This window comes from Polyodon spathula, chromosome 24 (genome assembly GCF_017654505.1).
Source record: "Polyodon spathula isolate WHYD16114869_AA chromosome 24, ASM1765450v1, whole genome shotgun sequence".
Taxonomy (NCBI): Eukaryota; Metazoa; Chordata; class Actinopteri; order Acipenseriformes; family Polyodontidae; genus Polyodon; species Polyodon spathula.
The window spans coordinates 7,944,110-7,956,852 of NC_054557.1; the positions used below are offsets into that span (position 1 = coordinate 7,944,110).

At 38.9% G+C, this 12,743-nt stretch overlaps 2 protein-coding genes and 1 long non-coding RNA gene across 4 annotated transcripts; 1 reads left to right on the forward strand and 2 right to left on the reverse strand.

Annotated features, from left to right (window-relative positions):
- Window positions 1-60: 60 nt before the first annotated feature.
- Window positions 61-2,573, reverse strand: LOC121299321. Its single transcript, XR_005947383.1, has 3 exons — window positions 2,403-2,573; window positions 580-1,455; window positions 61-207 (listed from the first exon to the last, which is right to left on the reverse strand). It is a non-coding gene; the product is annotated as an uncharacterized LOC121299321 (long non-coding RNA).
- Window positions 2,574-3,737: 1,164 nt separating this feature from the next.
- Window positions 3,738-5,118, forward strand: LOC121298548 (beta-1,3-galactosyl-O-glycosyl-glycoprotein beta-1,6-N-acetylglucosaminyltransferase 3-like). The gene is given in 1 exon segment (XM_041225674.1): window positions 3,738-5,118. A coding segment is annotated over 1 exon segment (1,230 nt). The 5' UTR covers window positions 3,738-3,888.
- Window positions 5,119-6,679: 1,561 nt separating this feature from the next.
- lactb (lactamase, beta) lies at window positions 6,680-12,080 on the reverse strand. Of its 2 annotated transcripts, none has more exons than XM_041225672.1 (6): window positions 11,537-12,080; window positions 10,477-10,543; window positions 9,542-9,732; window positions 8,627-8,984; window positions 7,687-7,852; window positions 6,680-7,432 (listed from the first exon to the last, which is right to left on the reverse strand). In XM_041225672.1, the coding sequence occupies exons 1-6, from the start codon at window positions 11,942-11,944 to the stop codon at window positions 6,901-6,903; spliced, it is 1,722 nt and encodes a 573-aa protein (XP_041081606.1). In that variant the 5' UTR covers window positions 11,945-12,080; the 3' UTR covers window positions 6,680-6,900. The 2 variants fall into 2 exon arrangements, with proteins under 2 accessions (XP_041081606.1, XP_041081607.1); XM_041225673.1 differs by having other exon boundaries at window positions 11,493-11,576.
- Between the last annotated feature and the right edge of the window lie 663 nt (window positions 12,081-12,743).

The following is a 12,743-nucleotide window of genomic DNA, read 5'->3' on the forward strand; positions in this document are numbered from 1 at the left end:
AGTACATTGGTCTATTTGTAGGTTTAAGGCATCGTGACTGGGGTGTTGCTCTGGATCTTGCTGTTTCAGAGGGCTGACTTCAGGTTCCAGTTTGTTGCAGCAGTTCGGTTCCCCTTTGAACAAGTTCTTTGTACTGTTTGTATTCACTTTCATCAAGTTTCTCCCTAGCAGTAGCTATGTCTGAATGAATGGCTGCAGTCAATTCGTCTGTTTAAGGAAACAAGCATTAGCCACAGTGTTCTCTTTAACAAATACCATCTAATAGCTGTCTGTTTTCATTAGAACTGCATAGTTCCTGCATAAGAGTTCCATTGAACTGGTTCTACATCAAAGCCAAAAGTGACATAAAATGAAAGGGTAAACTCAATATATGTGCAGACTTTACCCTTTCTCCTTAATCAGTTCTCTGTATTGTGAAATGTCCTGCTAAAAACTAACTGCATGATACCATGAGGTGCTTTTCTCTTCTTTACCATCTTTGCTTTCCTTTTTCCTTGTAGTAAGATTTTAAAAGTAGACAATACAAAAAATACCCAGAATAACAAATAAAACGATGTACAAAGCAAACGTGACACTTACCAAGTGAATTAAAATCCCTTTGTGGTCTGATGAATCCCAGAATAACAATACTAAGCTCTTTTCCATAAAAATCTTTGTTAAACGTCTACTTCCTAAAAACAAGCAACAAGATAAAAGTAATGGCCAACTCTACTAGGTGAAGAAAAACAACTGAAAAACATTTTTTAAATAATTCCACTTTGTTCATTTACAGCAGTTTTCAGATATACAGGCAGCCATACAGATTACTGCGAGTCTCGGAATTCTTGTGTTTAACTTTTTTGTTTGCAGCGATAGAGAGTGGATATTTGTTTGACCTGTTTCAATTCTGGAATTGATCTTGCATTCATTCAAATCCAACAACAAAATGACTGGGAAGATTGCTCTGTGCCAAATTACACCTTGTTGCTAAGCACGGGCAGAGCTTGATCCAAGGAAAGAAATTTTCGGAATTCAGCTGTTTAAGAGATTTTCTTTTCCTTAAATTGCACTTGCTATCTAAACAGAACCACACCATTGGCGTTTCTGCAGTGCTGTGTTTTCACTGCTGAGAGGATTCTGGGCTTATCTGGACAGCCTCATTCATGGAATAACCCACAGTACTTCATGTTCATTGTGTATCCTTTATACTGTACATTCTGCAGATATGTGTACATGCGCACACACACGACATGCTTTCCCCGTAGGGTTAACAGCTGTTAAGAGGTTGATCAGTTTATGAAGAGGAATCTATTTCAAGCAATACCATGTTCTTCGTTATATTGTCGTAGAAAGGGTTCCAGACGATACTCATAACCATCTTCTGTGCCTCTCCATGGTTTATCACAGCCCACCCAAAGTAAACACCTTGCTGAATCTCAGGTGGGAGCTTCTCCACAACATTATCGGCAAGATTTACTGATAGAAAGAAAGGTACACATTACAGCACAAACACTCAAAACGAAGAATGAATCTGGATCTTCAAATAAATGTTAATTGACAATGTGGCCCACCATCAATGGCTTACCACTGTAACCTAGGCCAAGCTTTGTGAGGCCACAAAACACAATCCCCTCCATGTTTCTCAAATCATAATTGATGTTGTTGCTCTATTAGTATAGCACTAGCCATGGTAAATAACCATTTATTTTACCTCTAACTGCTTTTCCAATTTTAATGAAAGACATAGTTAAGAACCTGTGAATACTACATACAAGATGACTGTCTGTTTGTCCGTACGTACGCCACAATTACACTTGTTCAAATACGAAGAGAACCAACCAATACACTTTCTTAAGACTTTCCCTAGCCAAGTTACTGTGTGTATTGTAATCTGTGAAAATGGAGGCTGTTTGTATGTAACATTTTTACAAAGATTTAGCAAAACGCTTTTCTTTACAGTATCATTCTTTAGCACAACTTACAAAAACGTATACGTCACACTTATATTTTCTTCATATGCATACAGCTTTGGCGACATTTGTTCACGGTATTGATGTGACAGAATTTTATTACAAGCGGTGGGGTAAGAAAGTCACTAGATTATTATTCTTTTATTTTTTAACTCTTGCACGCCGTTTCTCTGTACAAGTTAAATATGCTCCTTTACAAATACAAAGTACAACTACAGCATGTGTACAAACAAGGCAAGGAAAATAAATTCTACAATAGTAGTGTAAATTCATGCTGCCTGGATATACTTTATTTGTGTTCCAGAAATAAAACTTTGTAGTGTTCCTAAATGTATTATGATATTTGTATTATAAGGTATAACCACATTCTCATGCAGTCCATACTATCATATTAATATTACTACTAGCATAACGAGCCTTTCTAGACAGAGATCGCAACAGCTTTAGGAGTACCTGTAGGGATTTGAAGTTCTCAGCTTCCCTTCCCAAACCCCTTCACTACCTCTCCTTTACAGCAATAAGGCAAGTGTTTCCTGGAAGATGTCGGAGAAGAGAAGCTTCTGAGGATTGTGTTTTTAATCATCTCTGTTTTTGTTTTTCTTATCTCAACCAGACGCTGCTAAAGGTGAATTCTGTCCGCTGAACAGGAAGTAAAAAAAAAAAAAAAAAAAAAAAAAAAAAAACAGGTAACACAGCACTGAGTCAGGTGGGCTTTGCGTGGTCTTTAAGTGTCAGTGAGCTTTATCTAAAGAATCCTTATTATGCTGTAATAAAACATTATCTTCAATTTTTAAGGGCTATAAAGTACATTTAACAAAGCAGTGCGGTAAATTGAAACGACGTATTTCATTTATGGTTTTCAAACATTCTAGTTTGATTCATACCAGCAATCATACCAGTCTTTTGCCTTTTTATGTTAATATGATAATTGTTTTGTATGGCCTTAAGATGATGGGAGGAGGACAGTAAAGCAATGCTCCCCAGACCAGGGATTTTTTTTTTTTTTTTTTTTTTTTTTTTATCAATGCTGCTTGCACTTCTGGGGCAGCGTAGTTGGGTGCTTGAGGTCTTAGTCACCAATGAGTGAGGAAACCAAATCTAAATAAGACTCATGCATTGCAGATTTGATATAGTGAATAGGTAACTTGCTCATGTGTGTAAAACCAAGAATGGATCAAACTGCTATGTAATGGGATTCTTATTTCTGTCCTTGTGTACAGATAGTTAAGAAAGATTCATTTATTTGGAGAAAAATTTAAATAACTCAGAAAGGTTTTCTTAGGACATTAGGGCCTTCTCTTGATCGAACATCAGGGGCATCCATTATTGATTCTACAACTCTCACCATGGAAGCCGTAAACTGGGTTTTCAGCACGGAGAATCCACTTAAATGAATGGCAGTTAATGAATGATGATGATAGCGATTGCAATTGCAGATGATTTATGACTGTGGAGGGCACTCAGTGCCCGAGTGAAATATATATTTGGCCGGAGGTCTCGTCCGTGGGTGCCCGACGGCTACCTGCGCGAGGCCGGCTGGAAATACACGAACAGATACATGCATACCAGTGCTGCAGATAGGATGTGGCTATGAGCCACCTCCCCCCAAAAGACAAGACCACCAAACCATGAGTGGAGAATATTAAATAATGAACCCACCCCACAATTGCGAGATAACATTGGCCAGAGGCCTCGTCCTTGGGTGCCCGATGGCTACCTGCGCAAAGGCCAACTGAGCCAATTATTCTGTCCAGATTAGGCTGTCTAAGATGTGTGCATGATGATGAAATAAATATTCTTTTAAAACTTCCTTATTTGAGTAAGTTAAATCAAGTATCACAGCCCAAAGGAATTCAGTCCAATGCATCTGTTCCTGGAAAGGTAACTGGCTTAAGGTAGACTTCAATTTAACCCATATATAAAGAAGTCTTATTTATTCATGTTGATCTTTTTATTCATGGTCATGCAGCTGCAATCTGGGAGGCAGCCCTGCAAGCCCACTGACATTGCAGAGAGATCGTCTCATCTGCTCAGTGGAAATAATCGGGATTTTCTCAGTAACTGCTCCGGAATCATCAAAGGGGACGTGGAAGCCAATGAGCAGGCACTCTTGAGCCAGTTACTTATTGCAAATAAGAAAAAGCCTTTAACTGAGAATGACTATTTGAACATGACTGTGGATTGCCCTGCCTTTGTAAAAAACAGAAGATTCCTTACCTTCCCACTCAGCCAGGAGGAAAGAGACTTCCCAATCGCCTACTCCCTTGTGGTGCATGAGAAAATTGAGATGTTTGAAAGGCTTCTGAGGGCCATTTACAATCCTCAGAATGTATACTGTGTCCATGTAGACCAGAAGTCTCCAGAGAACTTCATCAAGGCTGTGAGAGCCATCGTGTCCTGCTTGCCGAATGTCTTTGTGGCCAGTAAGCTGGAGAAAGTGGTCTATGCTTCTTGGTCATGAGTGCAGGCTGATCTGAACTGTATGAAGGATCTTCTTGCAGCAGATGTCCAATGGAGGTATCTTCTGAACACCTGCGGGACTGACTTTCTTATCAAGACCAATGCTGAGATAGTCCGATCCCTCAAAGTGCTGAACGGCAAGAACAGCTTAGAGTCTGAAACTACCTCAGAGAATAAGAAAACCTGTTGGATGTACCATTACGAGGTCACGGATTCCATAAGCAGGACTGATACAAAGAAGAGCCCACCTCCTATTAGCTCCCCAATGTTCTCAGGCAGTGCTTACTTTGTTGTCTCCAGGGAGTTTGTGGAGTACCTGTTTGAAAACCATGAAGCACAGAAACTTATTGAATGGGAAAAGGACACCTACAGCCCTGATGAACACCTCTGGGCCACTCTCCAAAGAATGCCTGGGGTACCAGGCTCCAACCCACCAAATGAAAAATTCCATACCTCAGATATGAGCTCCATTGCCCGGCTAGTAAAATGGTCATACTTGGAAGGAGATGTCAGTAAAGGGGCTCCCTATCCACGCTGCACTGGGACTCATCGAAGATCAGTTTGCGTCTACGGCTCTGGGGATCTTCAGTGGATACTTAGACAACGACATCTCTTTGGCAATAAATTTGACCCTGAAGTTGATGATATTGCAATCCAGTGTCTTGAAGAGCATCTCAGACACAAGGCTATTTACGGAGAAGGGTTATAGACACTGTGATTAGCCTGAACTGGGACTTCAGAATTATATAAACGAGGAGAGGTTTATTATTAAAGTGATAATGGAAGTGTATATGTTTTATATTAATAATTACAACAGTAGTATCCTTTAAAATGATACTAAATATAGTAAGAGATAATGGTATGTATGGCTTACATTTCTAATAATGTAATGCTTGTTGCTACATATTACTGCAAGTTTTTTTTATTATTATTAATTTATGTTTAGTTAAGTAATTTTCTCTTGGTAGGTCTTGTTTGATTCTTGTAAGCGGTTGATTCTTAAAAGCGGACCGATATGATTAAAATTAGCAAAAGTGTGCCTCTGAGCATCAGCAGTTTAAGTACAGTATACAAATGCCAATGGTGCTCAATCACTGAGGACAGTACATCAAAACAATCAAAACAAGTCCTTGTGAATAAGCAACTTATTATATGATCACGGCTGCAGAATCCTATTTTACTACAGTATACTTGAGAAGTGATCATTTCGTGAGGGTGCCTAGTTTAACTGCTGTGCTTTGTGATTTAAAATGACAGTATTTTATTGTCAGGACTACCACTGAATTTAAGCATCTGCGACATCTGAAATTCATGCATATCACACAATAACACTGCTGTACTCAGTATGTATTCAATGAATGTGTATTCACTTTGTTAAAACCCACTTTCACTAACAGAGAAAAAAAAAATGCCTGCCTGCCTGCCATTTCAACTCACACATAAACATGACTTGCTTTATTTCTACTGGTAGGTGCTGCACATATTTGCAGGGAATACACTGCCTAATCACGCGAGATGTGATCAAACTCAAATTCAAAAACAGCATTATTGGCTGTACACAGCCTTGCACTTGATACAGTATCGTATTATATGCAGCCAGTTTGCCCCGAAATGATTCTTATAAGTGGATTGCTTGATTCTTAGAAGCAGAGTATTTTAGCATGGTTAGTATAGGAATGATTTTGTCGGTGCGGTTGATTCTTATGTCAGTCATTCTTATAAATGGAGTGCACTATACTATTTTGTATTTTGGGAAATGTTTCTCCCATCCAACTGCTAGTCAGTCACCCTTAGGATCTCAAGGGTACCATTGCGTGGGCGTGGCTTGACCAAGCCCTTTGAATGGAGGTGCAGCTGACATCACCCAGGAGCTCCAATAAAAAGAGATGAGAAAACAGCTCTACTGCAATCAACCAGAAAATGTTTACAGATGCAAAACATATGCAATTTTTTTTTCTTTCACAGGAAACGCAATTGAACAGATTATACACAAATATATTGTACTGCTGAAACAATCATAGTGTGATACAGCAGAGGATCTGCGCGCGGGTGTGTGTGTGTGTTTTTGTTTGGTGACTGGTGGCCATCTTGGCTCTGGAGTGAAGGGACAGCTTGGGGCCAAGATGGCCACTTTTGCACGGCCTGAACAGTAGGAGCAATAGAGACAGTTTCCAGCTGGGTCAGTAGGGGTTGCTATCCCACCTTGACACCATGTTTTGTAGCTGCTGGTTTAGGCTGGCCATTGAATTAGTAGACCCAAACATGGAAACTGCAGTTCAACGCTTACTTGCGCACTTTTATTATACCAAAGCAACAACAACAAAGGGTTTTAAACAAAAACACTACAAAACCGCACCCAAGCTACAGCTATCCGGGGAACTCTCTCTCTCTCTTTCTCTTTCTCTCTAACACACACACACACACACACACACACACACACACACACACACGTGCAGAGCATCTGCTCTGCAACATACATACATACATACATTCACATGGTTTTGGCTTTTTCAAACTCTAGTGCAATCTTCAGGGCAGTGCTGTTGAGGCCGGCTGACTGCATGTTGCATATAATGGTGACCACCACTCCTCTTGGTGGGGACCCCCCGGTGGAAACTGCTGCCCTCTCGCTGAATTCAGGAAGCACAAGCAGTACGCTGCTGGCTCCCACAGCGCCCCCTGTGTGTGAGACGTAGTGGCGCAGGCTCCGGCACTGTCCACACTGTTGCTTCTTCTCTACAACCGCCCAGCCCATGCCGTATTTGCCATCCTTGTCCCAGGACATCTCGGTTTTGTCCACCGGAGTCCACATGGTCTTGACGGTGTCTGGTTGGAGGTAGCCTGGGAGCAGGGTGCTCTTGGCCCTGTCCTTCACGTGCAGAGCTTGATAGCTGTAAAGCATGGCGTTTCCAAACAGAAGCAGGTCGCCCACTGTGGACAAGAAGCCACCTCCAGCCCACTTGTAGGAGTTGTCAACATAAGGGCAGTTTACTAGACGACCTCTTTTATTAAAAGCATAAAACCTGAAAGAATAAAAAAAATAAAAAATAAACTCTGTTCTTACATATCTTTCAGACTATAGCTTTGTTTATAACTTATAAACTATGGCAGATCAATTCAGTAATTAAACATACTCCCTGAATTTGTATCTGTAGTGTTGTAAAGAACTTGCACTGTCAGATGTATTTAAAGTTTTTTGTAATAAGAATGTTATTAAGATCACGGTTTAGATCAAATGAGTAGACCCTGAATTCTGTAAGCACTGTCAGGCATTTACCTTGATCTGTTGTATATAATGGGGTCATTTTGATCCGGCACCGTATTCAACATTCCCAGTTCCCGGAACAGCTTCATCATGTGATCCAGGAATTTCTGTCCCGAAGCTCTCTCCACTACAGCGCTAAGAAGGGTGAAGGCATGGGTAGAGTATAAGAACTGGCTTCCTTAAAAACAAAAAACACACTTTGCTTCAGCTCTTAGTATAACAAACAGCCCATTACGCAAGTCAGTTATATATAGTACAAGATTACATAATGCTGTCTATTTTATGTACTGTAAAATGCTTTTTTTGTATACAGTTAGCTTGACGCAAATTCTTCATTGACAATGCATTTGTATATAAATAAATACATTTTGGGTGCAGTATGTAGATTTATAAATGTTCCAAACTGGTATTTTTCTTGGACCAATAGACTTGCTAGTCCAAACCAGCTTGGATTTGACAGGAGTACTCATTTCAATCTGTAACATACAAAAAATGTCTGTCCAGTCTGTGTTGTGGGAATTTTGCCTACAAGTGATGGCCAAAAAATTAAATATTTATTATATAAGTTGTTTCTGCAAAGTCTTTCTTTTTTCCCCCATGTGTATTGAATCCTATGTAGGCTGATTTGTGTATTTTAAAGGTCATTTTTTTGTCCATTTTTAAACGAAAGCACTCACGTAAATTAATGCGAGTATAAAATTCCATTGACGCACACGATAAAAAAATAAGAATGTGGTAATAGACAAGTGAATTCCTATGAGCAGACTCTATGATAGTAAAATGGTGAAACAACTCCTATATTAAATATTTCATTTTTGGCCGCCACTTATAGACAAAATTCCCATCTAAGAGCTACAGAACCCAGACATAACAGACAATAATAACCACAAGTATTTTAAAATAAACTTACTAAGTACATATCCAAAATAAGGCAGGTGTAATTTCAGCTAACCTGGTTTAAAGATCAGAGGATCTTTTTTGAACAGATTCAGGGCCTGGATTACATTTTCAAACTTGACTTTCAGGTAGTACTCCTCCTGCTCAAACTCCTTTTTCTTTGCAGGTTTTTTTGCGTTGCTGCATTTCAAGTCTTCTGGTTTGGCTGTACCGCTTTGCCTCGTCCCAGGCTGTTTATCCTTCTCCTCATCCTCGACTTCTTTCTCTTCAGAACCTGTAGTTCCGATTTTCTTATCCGCCATCAAGTCTTTGTTGAGTTTTTTTTCCTTTTCGTTTTTCACTTTCTTAGGATCCTTCTCATAGTGGCGGATTCCACTTAAATGCGACACCAACATTTTTGTTGTTACTGTCACCTGACATGTAGAAACAGCAAAGATGTGTGGGTGTGTTAGAATTTAGTTGTTTGTAAACTTTTTTTTGGAAAAATATATAGTAGTGCTAGCACAACACCTACACTATAGTAACGCCTGTTGGTAGGAAAGGAAAAAACATCTCACAGGAATACTGCTGTTCCTGCATCCCTACAGATACCAGACATGACATTGCTTATAATGGGAAACTCTGACACCACTCCAGAAGCTTAAATATAAAATACTTTATAATGCATAGATACTTTATAAACAGCTGGTTACAACTCAAGATTTAAATATGTTCTTCATGGATAACACATTTTTGTCATCTCTCTTATTAGGCCATTGAACCAATGTAAAAACCAGGTTGCCTATTCAAATTTCATGCACAATGCCACATAAACAAGCAGTACACGCGCATTAAAAGATTTGTGAAGTGCACATTGTCAAATATTAGTTTAAGCCATAATATTTAAGCCAGCTATGGCCCAAAGAAAGACTTTGAGCAAAGAGCTAAAATATCATTTTGCATTGTTCTTTGTTGACCAAAATTGACTTACAGGTTCACCCTCATACTCTTTCTCAGGAAATTCTGGAACATATTTCTGCACTGGGGCATCAAGTTCCAGCTTGCCTTCCTCCCACAGCTTGGCCACAGCAGCCATGGTGAGCGACTTGCTGATACTGGCAATTCGCATCACTGTCTCCGGTTTGCACGGCACACGGTTCTCCACATCGGCATAGCCTAGTCCTGAATGAAAGAACACCCTGACTTGAGCCAACATGTAATAAGAACCGTCTAAGAACTATCAGGTGCCCTTGCTTGTAGCAGGCAAACAGGTGATATCAGTTTTTAGATTTTTTTCCCCTTACAGGACAAAATAACAAGATGCCTCCATGAGCAGTCAGGGCAACACTGATTTAACAAAACTGCAAGGTGAACCCATTATGTTGAAAATGTGGCTATATGTGAATAAACATAATATTTGTGTATAGGAAATAGCAAGCATGGCAGAAATGTGTGTACTGGATATGTTCATTGTACCAGATTAGAAGAAAGATGATTATCTAACTGTAGAATGGCCCATGTAAACGATAACAATTAAAGCACAGAGACTGACAGACTACACCTGCTTATTCATGACAGCAAGGCACATATTTAAAACGGTTCCTTATAAAACAATACTAATTTGTGCGATCATGGATTTGCCCTTGATCAGCCAGTTGTAACATATTACAGAATGACGGAGATCAGCCTATTTAAACCAAAAGAGCGTGCTACATGTGGCAGGTGTTTCAAACTTCCCTTGTCCTGTATGATTTGTTAAAGACTCATTTTTAGCCTCCAGCATCCTTTGGTTTGGTCACTATGGTAACATTGGCTTACTACAGCACCACAGGTTTGTGGATTTTATCGAAAATACAACAATATAAAAGGCATCAGGTAGTAATACAGGTTTAACTTTATAACAGCTGCACACTAATTTGTACTGACCTTCAGTCCAGACCTGCTTTCCATCCACAGAGACCCCAACAACTACCCCTGGAGCTCCTACTTCATCCTACACACAGGAGGATTGAAAGAAAAGCAGTCAGATACTCTTCATCGATTAATGGTACTGAAAACACCTTGCTTTATGGGCTGGAGACTTTAAGAACATAATGTGACCATCTCCTACTCGTGTACTGACAATGATTGCTTTGAGGCGCATGGATCTCAGGGAACCATAGAATACAGCTGTGCACAAAATGTTAAAAGGCAATAACTCAGCAGACTCTCTGTATAGCATACCCAAGAAACTAAAACAAGTCAAATTACCTCATTGTCAAGTTCAGCAACATATTTCATTGCAGGGGCATGCTCCAATGTAGCAGATCAGGACATTACATATTGAAATGAAATGCCTGCCAGACACATTTGAACCACCTAAACCAGAATCACATAAGTAGCTTAACACAAAGGCTGTGGGCCTGCTGCTAATTAAAGCATACTGCCAGAGGTATAGATTTAGGGGGGTTGGTATTGTGTTTGGTACTAAAGGTTATTCAGACAAATACACAGGCATGTTAATTTATTACCAAGGGCTTCAAGTTTTTACAGCTGCAATACTGGACTCTGCGTTGTTTCAAGCAACTGTGCTTTAGTTGACCACATCCAAACTGTACTGGTCTGCCACTGACCACTTTGCTATTTTTTTTTTTTAAAGAGAACAGCAATGCCTAGGTCGTCTGAATCCGCTTCAACACAGGATTAATAGCAAAGCATGTACATCGTTAACATTAAATTAGTATCATATGCTCACATTTTTTAAATTTACTTTAGGTCTGCTCTGGCAATGACGCTCACTTTTTGTAGATCTAGAAAGATAAATAAAATAAATGTAGGTCTACACGTTGGTGCCAAAATATCACATGTCACTATTGCACCCCTATAGTTTCCAGTCCTGTTAAAAGAATTCGTGAGGCAAGCAAGCATACACTACAATGTAACCGATACCCGTTCAGGCTCACCTGTGTTAACATTCATAACAGACTCCACAACATGTGCTCAATACCTTTATCCTTTGAAGTAAATCGTAGCTGACACCTATCGCGTCTGCATATCTGCCTTTATCTTTTGTTCCTTCATCGGCCACATCTTCCTCTTCTTGACATTTCGATTTGTTAACAACAAACACAATCTCTTTCATCCCAAAAACGACCGCCAGTCCAACACCGAATCCGAAAAACCAAACTCTGGGCCGCCTGAATACATTGTAACGGGAATGACAGCCATGGTAATATCGAAATGTCCGGCTTTGGTTAGCCACAGGAGATCCACCAGGCAGTGTCTGATAACTGATGTTATTATCTTGACGAGTTTGTTTTCTCGCTTCTGCTGTCCAGTAGGAACGCAATTTTCCTAAATATCTCTGCCTTGCGAATGACAGACGTTTAAACGCATCGTAAAATAACCGTGACATCTTAGACAAATATTAAAAATATATACGATATATTTAAAAAAAAAAAACTCCTGAGGCTGTCAACTAGGGCTTTACTCGGTGCCAAAACTACACAGGCAGTAAAAATCAATCCACGATTCAGACATCACATGTTGAATGTAGAAGTTAGGATGTTTAAACATTACAGATCTAGCGCCAGAAAGTGGTACAATACATCGTCACAATGTGGTACGCCTAACCCTTGTGTACATTTTTTAAAAACCTTTTTTTATATGCCTTCAATTTTGTACACTGTGTTTATATATATATATATATATATATATATATATATATATATATATATATATATATATATATATATATATATATATATATATATACATTCCATTTAAAAAGTTAGCATTTAGTATGAACCGTGGAGAAGTACAAACGTAATTATAATCTCCATAGACTCCATATTATTAATGAAAACATGATGAAGTTTGCAAATATAATAGACAGCCAGACTCCCCATTTACCAAATTCACCTATTTTATTGTATTTATTCCAGTTTATTCAAGTATACAAATAATGACAAACTGATATTGCATGCTGTATACAATTCATATTTCTATATTGCACTTATTTCCTTTTCCTTCTTAAAAAATGTGTTATATTTATTACATTTACATATTTATATAATTCATATTTATTCTAAAAATGTATTTGTACAGGTGATTCATATGCATTATCACCGTATCTTTCTTGTTGCATCCATACAGTAAAAACATATGTAACGATAAAAGTCTTATTAAGCCTAACTTTAATCAAAGTTTAAACC